Source organism: Fusarium poae, chromosome 4 (genome assembly GCF_019609905.1).
Source record: "Fusarium poae strain DAOMC 252244 chromosome 4, whole genome shotgun sequence".
Lineage (NCBI taxonomy): Eukaryota > Fungi > Ascomycota > Sordariomycetes > Hypocreales > Nectriaceae > Fusarium > Fusarium poae.
Window position 1 is genome coordinate 5,654,190 of NC_058402.1, and position 13,932 is coordinate 5,668,121.

Consider the following 13,932-nt stretch of genomic DNA (forward strand, 5'->3'; position numbering starts at 1 on the left):
TATCGTAGGTCATGATTTGTTCTTTACTCATAAATAACCCGTCAACATTATGAGACCTCTTACAAGTTGTCCTCCGATCATTCGGATCGCCAATGGCACCTTCTATCGCCATCACCCAAACACTACTACTACTACTACATCACCATCACGGCCAAATCCACCTCTTTTTAGCGACTTGAGTTTCGAGCTTGCTTCTACACCAAACTCACCTCGAAACTGGTGTGTCGTTGGTCCATCACTGTCAGGAAAGACAACGTTCTTGCAGGCTTTGAAAGGAAGGTTTCTATGTGAACCACCTATTGCAAGATCCTATCCATACCTTTCTTCCGAGAACGTTCCTAAGCGATTACGCACGCCACAAAAGGCGATCCAGTATGTGGGTTTTGATGCTGAACGAACTGGCGGTGGTTTAGGCGGCGGTGTTGCCACGAGTGCGTACTTGTCGGCGAGGTATGAGTCGAGACGTGAGATCACAGACTTTTCCCTCAGGGACTTTCTTATAGGAAACACAGAACTTAATCCTATGAAGGCAGAACAAGGCGATGACGATGCTGCCGTATCACCCGAATTACTGGCCCGGATCGTCAAGGATTTGAAGCTGGAGAATCTTCTTGATCTACCTGTCTCATTCCTTAGCAATGGTCAAGGTCGAAGAGCACGTATTGCTCGTGCACTTTTAACAAAGCCCGAGGTTCTGTTACTCGACGAGCCTTTTATGGGACTGGATCCTCCTACAGTCTCTGGTTTGAGTCCTCTACTGCATTCTCTGGCTGAAAAAGCAAGTCCTCGTCTCGTTTTGAGCGCGAGACCGCAGGACCCTGTGCCTGACTGGATTACTCACTTGGTATATCTGAGAACAGACTGCCAAGTGGGCTCAATGGGTCCCAAGCAAGAGGTCCTTGAGGGTCTGAAGAAATATGTACAGGGTGTTCGGGCAGGTGGTCTTGTTGAGGATCAGAAACTACCATTACACTCGCTTGTTGATATTGGCCGTGTGCTACCCTCAGCTGCTTCTACAGGAGGTTCTGGTCACACAGAGCAATCATCGTTTAACGAGCTGGAACCAAGGAACTCCAATGCTGAACCTCTTGTTGAGATGGACGGCTGTAAGGTTCAGTATCGTGGGAAGGTCGCGCTGGGTAACTGGACGCATAAAACCACTGGTGGTTCTAAAGATGGCTTGATTTGGACGGTTCGACGTGGCGAGCGGTGGGGTGTTTTCGGTCCCAATGGATCAGGCAAAACGACGATCGTTTCTCTGCTTTGCTCTGATCACCCTCAATCTTATTCTCTTCCCATCAAGTTATTCGGACGGTCTCGTCTTCCAGAACCTGGTTCTGGTCAACGCCCGCTCACATTCTGGGATATCCAATCACGAATTGGACACTCTAGCCCTGAAGTGCATCAGCATATGCCTCGCAGCCTGACTATACGCCAGACTATCGAGAATGCTTGGTCAGAAACGTTCCGCGCCAAGCCAAAGTTAGACGATGCTGCTAAGGAAAAAGTTGAAGCAGCTCTCCGGTGGTTTGCGTCTGAGTTACATCCCGCTTATTCTTCAGCGTCGCACAAGAACCTCTCCTGGGCGGATGACTACATGTTTGGTGGTCTCTCGTTTAGCGCACAGCGTATTGCGCTTTTCATCCGCTCCATGATCAAGAGTCCAGATGTCGTAGTTCTCGATGAAGCCTTTAGTGGCATGGACGATGCGGTGCGGGACAAGTGCACACTGTTTCTCGAGCAAGGCGAGGCCAAGACATACCGCGGCGAAGAGATCGTTGAGAGCGACGCATCAAAATCTGGCCAGGTCAAGATCCCAGGTCTTTCTGATCAGCAGGCGCTGATTTGCATCGCACATGTTAAGGAGGAAGTGCCAGATTGTGTGAGGGAGTGGCTGTGTCTCCCTGAGGCTAATACAGGAAGTGCAGCGAGGTTTGGAATATTAGATGGCCCATTGAGAACTGATGAGAAAAGGTGGCATGAGGTATGGGGGTTCTAAACCAAATGTCTACTCATCGTAAACCTGCACAGATGAAGCACATCATGATGTTAAAAGATGATTCATGTTATTGGATACTTTATTAGAAAGCAAACAACGAATTTAAAACACTAGGAATGAGGCAAAGCATTGTAACAAAACATTATGGATAAATCAAATTGTTAAAGTTTGGATAGTGAATATATAGACCTTGGTTGTTGTTGTTGTTGATATATGGTCTAGGGTGGCCCCGGCAATCGGTTTTATTGCACCATCATCCGCCCGACAGCCCCGAAACTTGGAATCGACCATCACATGCTCACATTGTCCATCATACGGATACCTCAACTATTCGTACTGGACTCTCACTTTAGCGATTCGTTTCCTCAAGTCAAAAAATGACTTCTCGGGACGCGAACATCGATGGTGAAGACCTCACTGTACACGCATGTTGCGCGCCTATCCAGAACCTGGCTCGGCCTATTGATTTCAGTGAACTAGAGTACGTGACACGGGAATGTTTGCCTTACACAGGATCCGGACTAATTCTATATGATATCTGCAGTGATGAAGACGAGCGACCTTTCTTTCACTGGCCCATATTTGGACCGCTGTTAGTTGAGAACGAAAGCAGCGATGCGCGTGACCACTGCGCCAACGAGAGAAGTACGCACATAGATTTGCACTCCGTCACTGGAAATGATTGTCTTACGGGTATTTGATGTAGCGTTTCTCTCGTACCTTCGCCTGTCGGTTTATATGGCAATCGTGTCGGTGGCCATCACGTTGTCTTTCCATCTCAAGAATGAGGCTTCACCGTTAGAACTACGCATGGCGAAGCCGCTCGGCACGATATTCTGGGCTCTTTCTGTCATGACCCTCGTCGCGGGAATGGCAAATTATATAAGTAAGTGCTTAGTGAAGAGCTTGTACTCAGTTGTTAATGGCTTGGTAGGAACGGTCAATAAGTACAGCAAACGAGCCGCCATTGTACAAATTGGTTGGAAGACGCATGCAGTAAGTTCTGTCGTACAAAACAAGAATTCAAGTAGTCATCTGCTGAATCCACACGCTTAGATATTCAGTCTCACAGCAGTATCCATCATAGGAACATGTGTTATCCTACTAGTTATCGCCAAGGTCCGGGACTCATCATCCAACTCTTAACATAAACGTATTTTTTTTAACTGGGAAATTCCACACGCTGTACTTAGACATAATTCATACCCGGAATAGCGCCTGGCCTTCAAACCTTCCAATACCAATTATGCAAAACTTGATACCATAGATTGTGAAAAAGGAAAGCCGTCCGATATCCGGACTAGGCTGCTAAATCACGTTCCGCTATGCTGTCTCCTCAGACTCCCTGACTTCTGGCGCTGTACCCGCACTGCCCGAATCTTTGCTCTTGCAAAAGAGATCGCTAGCGTCTGGGTTGCGTTGTGGTCGTCCGAACTCATCCTCGTCACTTATAACAGAAGGCGGACATTCGCCAATCTCTTGGCGGAACACCTTTGTAAGCTCTGATGAGCTCATCTCTAGTTCTTCAAGCGAGGTGGGTTTCCCACTCCACGAGATGAGTGGCAAATCGCCCAGTGACAGCAGGTCGCCCTCACGAGGTAGTGTTGCTAGCATGTCGATAGGAGAAGCAGGGTCGAATCTGGACGTTGCTTCGTCTGCCTCTCCACCCTCCTTGTTTCCAGTCTCCTCACCCAGATACTCCTCAGGCCTATTGGGCAAGTCACTATGTGTACCCAATATTGTTGCTGCTGTCTCTGGTCTTGGATAGAGTGTCACGTATCCTCGAAGCTGCGATAGTTGCAGGACATACTCCAGCCACGCCGGATGCTTCTTGCTTGTCTTCTTCTTAGCCAGGAAAACCGGAGTGTCTGTTCTTGTTTGTTGCTTTTCCAGTAAGCGCGAGACGTAGCCATGAAGCTCAACCCACTTATCACCCATGAATAGAACTGCGTCACTAGTAGGAGCCTGCCAGAAAAATGGGCTGGCGCCATCTTTCTCGCCCTTCGCATCGGCCACAGGAACAGTAAGAGGAGTTGTGTCATCGATGAGTGTTTGGGGAGACTGGAAACTAATGCCCATGATATTCTCGTTCCAGTCCTGGAGAATTGACGAATGAGAATACAGGCTATGCAGTAGGTTGTACTTGACATCTGGGAGGGTCAGTATTGCTGAGATAGGGTATTCGAAGTAGCACTTACAGTTGAAGAACTGAGGTGAAACCTCGGCGTGAGGCGCTAAGACAAGCACATGGTTTTGCAAAGGTTTGCTTGGCCAGAATGACTCGAGAAATCGAACCGAGCTCTCCTCTTCATCCATTTTGCGTGTGGAGATTCGGTGGCGGAGCGAGAGCATTTGCGATTGCGGCAACTCGCCAGAAGCTTTGGAAGGCCATTGGAAGCCAGATAAGAAGCCCGCCAGAGGTTTCTCTACGACAGGCGGTAGTTCGATTGTAAGCTGGGGAATTGTTATAGCGCTCTTGTCGGCTCTGTGGAGCGAGGTGAGGAGTCTTTGTAAATTGGCAGTACCAACAGAAGGTGCCTGAACCAAGATGTCAAAATGGACCTTGTTCCAAGCTGATATCATTGAGTAAGTACATAGTCTGAGAGAAACAGGGAATTACTGACCAGACAAAGCTAGGGCGTCAAGCTTCGAAATCCAGGCAAGACGAATTTCAGGCCTGTCTGGCAATTCTATAAGCGCAGACTTTGTTCCAGGGATCTGATCGCGTGCCGCTTTGAGGAAGTAATCGTCTTCAGCGAAAGTGGAGTCGACGATGATTGCTTGAGGGTGCATAAAATTGTTGATATAGTCTAGAAGTTTTGACATTAGACAAATGCGCAACTCTGAAGCCACACGGATTGGGTCTTACAGAATGCACGGAGAGTAGCGAGTTTCAGTCTCATCTCAGAAGATGTAGAGGCATAGTCAGTGCGGGCATCTATAAAGGCACTTAGTAAACAAGATGGTCAGGTTTTTAATGGCTCTTCCTACCATGCGTGTATATCTTGCAACTTTCATCTATCCCATTTATTTGGAGAAGTTCCTTGATTGATATCTCGTTCCTACCCATGAGCGCAAAATGGACATAGTTCTTGTCTTGCGACGCCATGTTGCAGGCCATTGGTAGGAGGGTATTGGCACTGGTGATACTCGAAGCAGTGAAGAGAATATTCTTGTTTCGTTCATAACTGCCTCCCGTTCCTTGAATACTGCGCAGCGTCTCCGCGAGCTCGGGGAACTTGAGGGGTCCTTGGTAATAGACCCGATCCTGCTTGTGGCCCGACTGCGCAGAGCGTTCTGATGTTGTATTGGCCAAACCGCTGGAAGGCGATGATAGCAGATTGTAGGCTATGAAGAAGAGGATCGAGACGAAGACGAGGTACGAAATAAGGCGACCGACAGAGCTGCGACGAGGAGCGCGGGGAGTTGCTTGCCAATGGCCACCGGCCCTGGACTGGTAGTGATGGCCCGGGGCCCCGAAGTCGTCGTCTTTCTTATTAGCCATTTCCTCGTCGCCTACCCAGAAGCGCGCTTTTGTTCTGCCTCGCGCAGGCGTCATTGTCGTCGATGTTGAAGCTGAAGGCTAGGTAGAGAGGGTCCAGGAAGAGCTCATGAAAGCTATTGTAGCTTGTCGGCGCGGCGCGAAATCAACTACCTGACGAAGGACAGGTACGATATGATTGTGAACATGCGGAGGAACCAATCGCAGTGGGCGATCGAGGTATAATAAAAAGAGAAGCAAATTGAATGGTTTTATGGTTGTTAAAGAATGGAGATGTAGGTAAGATGACGGAAGTGACGCTGACCCTTGTCTGTTAGGTAGGTAGGTACTGGCGTGGCTCGTGCTTGCCCGGGCCGTATGTAAAGTCTGTAACTCCTCTTACAGTGGTTGGTGCGGGCTTCAGTGAGTTTCAGGTATTGACAGTATTAGGTACAGTGGATGCAGTTAAGCTCAACAAGCATTCTGGGAGGCAATCAATTGTCTCATAGCATGGGACCCTAAAGGACATGCCATTTATTGTCACTCTCAATGGCTTATCTTGAAGGTGGCTGCTGTATACTTCCATTGTTTCAGACAAGAAATTGACTTGATGATAACTAGTAACACTGAATGACCTGAGAATAGTCAACACAATTCTATAACAATTCAATATGCACATATTAGTAACCAGTAAATATCCTCAAACTAAGACATTGCATGTGGTTGTATCCGTAGAATAGAGCTTAAATAATCCTTGTCAATCAACTCGGGACATTTTCATATCAAGGTGGGGCACGAGTCGCCGTCGCAAAATATTCATGTAAATTTTTAGCTGCCTGTCAAATTCGAGGTCCATACTTGAACTCTAACTACTCCCATCAAACTTAGACATAACAAAACAATCTTCTCCTCATATAAAAAAATCTACAAATCTCCAAATAACCAGAAATGGCGAAATCTCGCAGAAATAGAGGCCACGCAGCCCGCAAAGATCCCATCTCAAAACCCATCAAGCCTCCTTCGGACCCTGAGCTCGCAGCCCTACGAGAGACAAAGATTCTTCCCGTTATCAACGATCTCAAGAGTGCTGACCCCAAGTCTCGCTCTGCTGCTGCTTCGGCCATTTCAAACATCATCCAGGATGAGAAGTGTCGCAAGTTGCTCTTGCGAGAGCAGATCGTGCACACCATCACTACCCAGACTCTCACTGATGCTGCGCTTGAGAGCCGTGCTGCTGGTTGGGGCATCCTGAGGGTTCTTGCCCAGGAGGAGGAGCCTGATTTCTGTGTCCATCTCTACCGTGTCGATATTCTCACTGCCATTGAGTTTGCTACCAAATCGGTATGTAGTTACACCCCAACCATCAAAGTGCAGAATAGAAACTGACATCATAGCAGGTCGCAGAGATTCTGTTGTCCAAGGACCTGGAATTCCAAAAACGTGCAAAGCCTGAACAATCTACGATTCTAAGCATCGTCTCATCTCTTGTCTCCCTTCTTACCGCCCTTGCCGAGGCTCAAGATGAGATCCTCGAGGCTATCTCTCGTAACGCTACCATCACCCGCCTTATGCTGCTGCTTACTTCAGACGAGCTCGCCAGCAACCCTGACATCGTCTCGTTGAGAAGTGATGCTCTTGCCTGCCTCATGATTCTCTGCGAGGACAATGAGCAGCTCTCTGACAAGGTTGTCCACACAAAGGAGCACCGCACTTATGGCACTCTGCTATCACTCCGTAAAACAGCCAATGGCGACGGTGTCCTCGCTTGTGGTGTTCTTCACAACCTTTTTGCCTCTCTCGAGGATCAGGATATCGCCCTAGGTGCCGACAACTCCCTTCTTATTCCCACCCTCTCACAGGCTCTCAAGGCTTATGAGCCAGGTCAAAAGTCCGATGCCGTGGGATGGGCCAACCCTTTCGAGTACCAACAGCTCGCCCTCGAAATTCTTGCGTCCATTGGAACAACACTCAATACAGCAGCTGAGGCCGAGCCCCAGACAGAAGACAAGCCCGAGGCCAAGGATGATGAGGAGATGGCCGATGCTGACGAAGAAATCTCCGACGGCGAGGAAGAGGGAGGTGAAGAGGACGAGGAGGAGATGGACGACGATGAGCTTGAGGCAGATATGGAGTTGGTCACTGGCGCCGATAGAAATGAGGAGGACAGCAACATCGATGACCTTCCCATTCTCAAGACCCTCATCGACAACGCCCTCCCCGAACTCATCCGCATAGCCTCTCTCTCCCCCGTCGACGATGCCTCACTTCGTCTACAAGGCCACGCTCTGTCTGCCCTCAACAACATTGCCTGGTCAGTCTCTCTCATCGACTTCTCTGACGCCCACAACGCCCCTATCCAAAGCGCATGGGATCCTGTAGGTCGCGCTCTCTGGGCTCAGGTCATCGCCCCTATCTTGGCCACCGATACGGCTGATCTTGACCTCGCAACCCACGTTACCAGCCTTGCCTGGGGCGTCGCACGCTCTCTTCGAGGTCGACCCAACACACCCTTTACCGAGGAGCACCGCCGCTTCATTGCCCTATACCAAGCCACAAAGAGCTCGCCCGCAGCGCAGAATTTGGAGGATCCTTTCCAATCTCTGAGTGTCAAGTGCATTGGTGTCCTCGGACAACTCGCTCTCGAGCCCGCGCCCGCTGGCCGAAACCGCGACATTGGTATTTTCTTGATCACCCTCCTTGCTGGTCTGCCTGAAACATCTACTGCTGATGCAGTCGAAGCTCTCAACCAGATTTTCGACATTTACGCTGATGAGACCTACTCTTACGAGAAGGAAGTTTTCTGGAAGAACGACTTCTTGAAACACCTAGACGAGGCCCTCCCCAAGGCGCGCTCCATGGTAAAGGCCATCGACAAGCGTGCCGGCACTGAGCTACGCCTGCGCGCTGATGAGGCTGTGTTAAACTTGAATCGTTTCTTGACATATAAGCGAAAGAATAAGCAAGAAGCGTAATTGACTAAATAAAAGCAATTCGATTTTTTTTGATTTCTAAAAACTCTGGTATATTATATCTTTGTTGTATCCCGCCAAGTGATTCACCAAAATACGAACCTCCCAAGCTGTTCTTGTGCTGAATGACCCATAACGCCATTATATCGAACCCAGTACCTAGCACCAGCTTGTATATAACGGCCGATTTGAGATGTCAACGATTAACCCATGATAACAATCGCCGGCCCTTGTGTCTGGAGCATCTCCATGTCCTTCTAACACCGTTCAAAAACCCGGTAGAGGCCCTTCAAGTTTGCGACTTCGAGCACTGCATCTTCCATCAGTGATTTAGTCGCCACCAATCTCGCCTTGAACGCCGGAAAGAACACATGCTCAACAGCATGTCTAACGTGCTGGCGGCGGGCGCGCATCTCGGTTGAAATTACTTCTTCCCGAAGGCTTTCTCCGTCACCTGGCAAGGTTGGCAATTTCTCTGGGACGTAAAAAGTAGCCATTTCTCGCACAAATGAATCAAAGCAAGCTTGCTCTTCTGTCCAATCAACACTAGGGCCAAGGCGGAGGAGGAAGCGAGGAAGCTTGACAAGAGGCGGCGTATATCCTTTGATGAGCAGTGGCAACGAAATGAGCTCACCGGCAGGCGATATCTCAAGAGAAAAGTACTCGAGAAGCATTTCGCGACGCTCAATGAGCTGATCGGCCACGCGATCTGCCAAAGCCTCCATGTCAAAATCCTCATCGGGTGATGTAATTAGGCTCTTTTCAACCTCAGCTGCCGTCCGGAGCAGTTCACGGAGGTCCAGTGCAGGAGCGAATTTAATAGTTCCAAAATTGCCAAAGTCTGTGAGGCCCAATTGGTAGAAATACTCGTAGCAAGTTCGGCCATAATCAATCAGGTACAGTTTGACACCCCCCTGGATTGCTGCCAACCGACGTTGCTCGTCCACAACGCCGACAAAGGTATGATTGGCAAAAATTTCGGTAAGTTCGAGATGTATGTCTTCCCGCACCTCCTCTCTCAAGTGCTTCACACTGTTCAGCCGGCATTGGACGAGTTCGCGATCTACTGTCTCATACTCGAGAGGTTCATGGACAGCGATTGGATCGCCTGCACGAGCCATAGAGCCTGTTGATTCGCTTGGACCAGCCCGAGCAAACATTGATGTAATTTTCCGCTCAGTTGTATCTGTCCTTACCAAGTCATTGGAGTATCTTCGCTTCTTTGACGCTGGGGTTCTTCGGCTGGGTGTGCCGTCACTCTCTGTTTGAGGTGTGGATTCAGTCACTTTCGCGCCGGGAAGAAGTGTCTGTGTCATGAATGTACGGCTTGTATCAACTGCGGCCAGCTTAGACTCAATTGCCGCGCATATTGACTGGATGATCTCGTCCTCATTGAGGAAATGGACTTCTCTCTTTGTCGGGTGAACGTTGACATCTACTCGAGCTGGGTCAATCTCAAGACTCAGGTATATGAAAGGGTGACCGTTCTTGGGTAAGAAATTGGCATAGGTTTGCTCTACTGCTTTTTTGATGTGAGTTGACTCAACACAACGATGGTTGATGAAGAGCAGAATTGCTGTCTTTTTGACAGAGTAGTTTGCATTGGTTGTATAACCCTCGGCTCTAAAACCCCAACGAGCCTCAGAAACCGAAAACTCCAAAAGTTCGTTCGCTACGGCACTGCCGTGTATTTGACGAATGCGGTCAATGACAGTAGCATGGGCTTGTATTGACAAGTTTGTCGAGGCCTCGCCTGCCTTTTTACAGGTGAAACCAACACCCTTGCAGTGCACAGCGTATCGGCCAACCATGTCTATGATCTTGTTGAATTCTTCAGACGGCGAGCGGAAGGCCCTCCTCCGTGTCACTATGTTGAAAAAAAGATCTTCTACTGTTATTTGCGTTCCTGGACGACCCGCGACACCTTTGGGCTCTGCTGATTGGCCAGGCTTTGCTGGTGCAAGCTTGCCTTCGTGGTAGTGCGCCCTCCACGCAAGATCTGAGTCTTTTGTCTTGGTAGTAACAGAGAGGTGGGCGATGTGGCTGATACTGGCGAGAGCCTCGCCGCGGAAGCCATATGTCTCAATGGCAGACAAATCCTCAAAGGTGGTGATTTTGGAAGTTGTGTGACGTTCACAAAGGATGGCCAAGTCATCTTTCTATCATGAAAGTTAGCCTCAAGGTGTGTTTATGAGAGCGAAGCCTACTAACCTGAATACCACATCCATTGTCTGTTATCTGCAGCAGCTTCAGCCCACCCTCCTTGGCCAGGACGTCCAGAGAGGTAGCACCGGCATCGACGGCATTCTCAATAAGTTCCTTGAGCGCGTGGACAGGAGCAACTATGATTTCACCAGCTGCGATTTTGTTGACAACATTTTGATCGAGCGCCTGGGTTTATGTCAGTGGCTGTGCCTGGGCGCATGCGTGAGGCGTTGGCAAGAAACAACCTCGAGTTCGTGCACCCACCTTGATTCTGCGAGGCGCACCAGCTTCTTCAGACAGGCTCTCGGCCTTTCGTTTTGTTCCACTTGGTACGACATCGTAAACCTCATCGGCGCTTGGGACACCTCCCATGTCCACATCTGCGTCTGTTGCCATTGTTTGTGGCCTATAGCAATTGAACCACCAAGTCCGGGCGCGTGAATAAGCCTATGACGTGGCTTTCAAATATTTTGGGCTTCAAAATAAGCGAAAAAGAAGTTGGTAACACAGGTTTTGAGGTCATGCGGGAGGAAGTAGATTCCTCGTCTCTCATGTCGGATGTCTTATATGTTTAGTCCCATCTCTGCCTTGTTCGGGCCGCTAAGAAACCGACAGTGATCAACAACGATGTGCGGCAGATCGTTCTTCAGTTTGATACGCTGAGGAGGCGAAGAAGAAGGTTCATGCGGGACAAGGACAGGCAATCGAGAAATGGTTTGATGTGTTTGAAGGCCTCATTGATGTGCAAACGGCAGGACATGGACGCGAGGGCACGTGACTACGTATTGCACCGCACCTTCATCATCATCCAACTCGACGGTTAGGCTAGTATCAAGTTCACTTCAACTTTGTGCCAGTGACTTCCAATCAATTAAAATTTACTTGACCGACGTTATCTGCATGTGTGAAAATGTGGATTTCGTTCGCCCCGTAAAACGGCAGCTGAAGAAGGAAGTGTTCTGGACATGTGGAAAAGCTGGTATTCACGGTAGCATCCATTGCCTTAGGCGCCTTAGGCTATGACTCAATCTAGTGCCCAGCCATTATGAATGCACTCACTGTTGAAAGAAACATGACATGTCATAAGAGAAGCGTTGATATATTCTCGTTAACAAGTGTTGTGTCAGCATTGTACCTGACCGGCCGTGCACAAGGCGACGACCTTGTGAGTCTTCAGCATTTGTTATTAGGCATGGATACTGAAGTCAACCTAAAGGCAAATCAGGGGTAGGAACTGTAATTCTCGAGATAAGTAACCGTAAATTGATGGTTAATGAGCCCACAGATTTGTTATTGTACCATCTCTTATCTCGCGCTGTATGTTGTTTGTGAATCACAATATACAGTGAGTGGTGTAGTGGAGTAGTGCTGCGCCATAGCTTCTGGGCTTAGACATGACCTATTCACTAATTCTCCTTGCAGCGGAGGGCTTTCTGCTGGGCGTCCACGCCCTTTAGAAGCACTGCCTCAGGGTAGAAGTTGATAGCATTAAACTACCCTCTTGCCAATTCATAATTCCATTTCATGATGGCTCACACATAATTCTTTTTTTCCAAGTTTCTTTGCTCTGCCTCTGCCTAGAGCGCCACTCGAGCCAAGCCTCGTTCCTTACCCAGACAATCATAAATCCATGGATGCTTCCATGAATTGTTCTTTACCAATGAATCGACTCGACTAACCGGGCAAACCTGCCAACGTCACCACATGTGTTGAAGCAAAAGTTGATGAAATATGAGCAATTGCTTGTTGATTACGCGTATCCTATCCTAATGCAGTCTCTCATCGCTTCAGTATCGATGGTTGCCCTGCTGCCTTGTGCTAGCCTGCCCGGTTGGCTACCTAACGAGCCACGCCCGTGAGAAGAGAAAAGAGAAGAGAAAAGAGAACTAAATTGTACGTTACTGTTCTTCTCATTTGATACGAGACCAACTTCGGAATTCGCCACATCTGTCTGTGCACTTGCATCCTGACAGCCAAGGCCATATCGTCATGAAACTCCCTATACACATTTCCCTAGTCTTTCTATCTGTACTGCAGCATATAGACTACTACTTAATGCAGGAACACGTAAATCGCAAATGCGCTGATGATGATGATGATGATGATGTGCCAAATTCCAGGAAGCCTAAGCAAGCCTTGCCACAGCGACCGTGTAAGCCTTGGGTTCTAATAGGCTGCCACAAGCTTGATCGAGTGCACTTTGTAAATTGTCTACTTCAAATCATAAGGCACACTGTAACTAGAATGACCAAACGCATTAGCGTAGTTCCATTTTCTCCTCGCTCAAGTTGACTAATTGCGAAAAGATGAGATTGAAAATAACTACAGTGGATTCCCCATACGATACGTAGTAGGTACAATGAAGAAAGCGTCAGGCAGCCCAAGGGTCGCCTGGACTAGGTGGTTCGCCATGTTGTGGCTAGAAAATGATATAAAGATTCCGCCTAGCTACTAACTAAAATCGAGGTCTCTCATGGTCAAATATCATTCCGTCCAAACTCTCTTCTCCTGATATTCAAGTGTTTTCAAATTCACAAGAGCCTATCTATTATTCAGAACCCGACCTATATTCTACAACTTTGGTTGATCGACATCAACGTTGTAGTGCAGCACAACCACTACCTACCTACATATCCTACCTTGACGGACTATTCTGTCAATCTTTTCTCAACATGGCGGCATCCAATCCCTCGGTCGCTTCAAACAAGTACGTTCTCCTCATGGTGCCTCTAATAAGAATCTGTTAGTTGTTATATTGACACTCTCATCTCAGGTGTACCAATGGTTCTTCAACTCGGCCACTGTCCCCACGTCCTGACTCCTCCACCGCCGGCGCTGGAGATCGTGACACAAACGCTCTGAACGGCCTGCACTATACCAACTATCCTCCCCCCAACACCAACGATTTGGGGAACGAACTGGATGATATTTACGACAAGTCGGAGAAGCTCCCTGCTCAAATGCAGCACGGACTGCCCAATAAGAAACAGGCCAAAAAATAGTCAGTCACATTGATAAATCAAACTGGACAAAAGGCAGACTGGGCCATCTGAGCCAAAAGAGAGAGAGTCTGGGTGCATCAACGCAAAAGAACAAGACAGACAAGACAAGATCGTGCGTCGCAAGACCGGTTGTTCGGATAATATCATTTCACTTGATTTGTTTATTGAGATTTTTATTTAAGTCGCTGCTTTTCTCGTTTTGCTTCAGGTGTTAGTTATTCTTTGTTTCTATCTGTATTGATACATCAAGAGATGGGTGTTAGTTAACTGGGAACC

The 13,932-nt window shown here is 48.4% G+C and overlaps 6 protein-coding genes across 6 annotated transcripts; 4 read left to right on the top strand and 2 right to left on the bottom strand.

Moving 5' to 3' along the window:
* Window positions 1-49: 49 nt before the first annotated feature.
* FPOAC1_011912 (uncharacterized protein) lies at window positions 50-1,999 on the top strand (the record flags this gene model as incomplete). The annotated part of the gene is made up of 1 exon (XM_044856279.1): window positions 50-1,999. One exon carries the CDS (start codon window positions 50-52, stop codon window positions 1,997-1,999), a length of 1,950 nt encoding a protein of 649 aa, XP_044703592.1.
* A 377-nt stretch (window positions 2,000-2,376) lies between these two features.
* Window positions 2,377-3,145, top strand: FPOAC1_011913 (uncharacterized protein; the record flags this gene model as incomplete). The annotated part of the gene is made up of 4 exons (XM_044856280.1): window positions 2,377-2,480; window positions 2,544-2,644; window positions 2,706-2,885; window positions 3,108-3,145. 4 exons carry the CDS (start codon window positions 2,377-2,379, stop codon window positions 3,143-3,145), a joined length of 423 nt encoding a protein of 140 aa, XP_044703593.1.
* Window positions 3,146-3,322: 177 nt separating this feature from the next.
* On the bottom strand, window positions 3,323-5,558 carry FPOAC1_011914 (uncharacterized protein; the record flags this gene model as incomplete). The annotated part of the gene is made up of 5 exons (XM_044856281.1): window positions 3,323-4,149; window positions 4,198-4,572; window positions 4,624-4,809; window positions 4,869-4,937; window positions 4,991-5,558. The coding sequence occupies 5 exons, from the start codon at window positions 5,556-5,558 to the stop codon at window positions 3,323-3,325; spliced, it is 2,025 nt and encodes a 674-aa protein (XP_044703594.1).
* An 870-nt stretch (window positions 5,559-6,428) lies between these two features.
* FPOAC1_011915 (uncharacterized protein) lies at window positions 6,429-8,452 on the top strand (the record flags this gene model as incomplete). The annotated part of the gene is made up of 2 exons (XM_044856282.1): window positions 6,429-6,821; window positions 6,878-8,452. 2 exons carry the CDS (start codon window positions 6,429-6,431, stop codon window positions 8,450-8,452), a joined length of 1,968 nt encoding a protein of 655 aa, XP_044703595.1.
* Window positions 8,453-8,706: 254 nt separating this feature from the next.
* Window positions 8,707-11,050, bottom strand: FPOAC1_011916 (uncharacterized protein; the record flags this gene model as incomplete). The annotated part of the gene is made up of 3 exons (XM_044856283.1): window positions 8,707-10,608; window positions 10,661-10,840; window positions 10,919-11,050. The coding sequence occupies 3 exons, from the start codon at window positions 11,048-11,050 to the stop codon at window positions 8,707-8,709; spliced, it is 2,214 nt and encodes a 737-aa protein (XP_044703596.1).
* A 2,276-nt stretch (window positions 11,051-13,326) lies between these two features.
* On the top strand, window positions 13,327-13,656 carry FPOAC1_011917 (uncharacterized protein; the record flags this gene model as incomplete). The annotated part of the gene is made up of 2 exons (XM_044856284.1): window positions 13,327-13,361; window positions 13,428-13,656. The coding sequence occupies 2 exons, from the start codon at window positions 13,327-13,329 to the stop codon at window positions 13,654-13,656; spliced, it is 264 nt and encodes an 87-aa protein (XP_044703597.1).
* Between the last annotated feature and the right edge of the window lie 276 nt (window positions 13,657-13,932).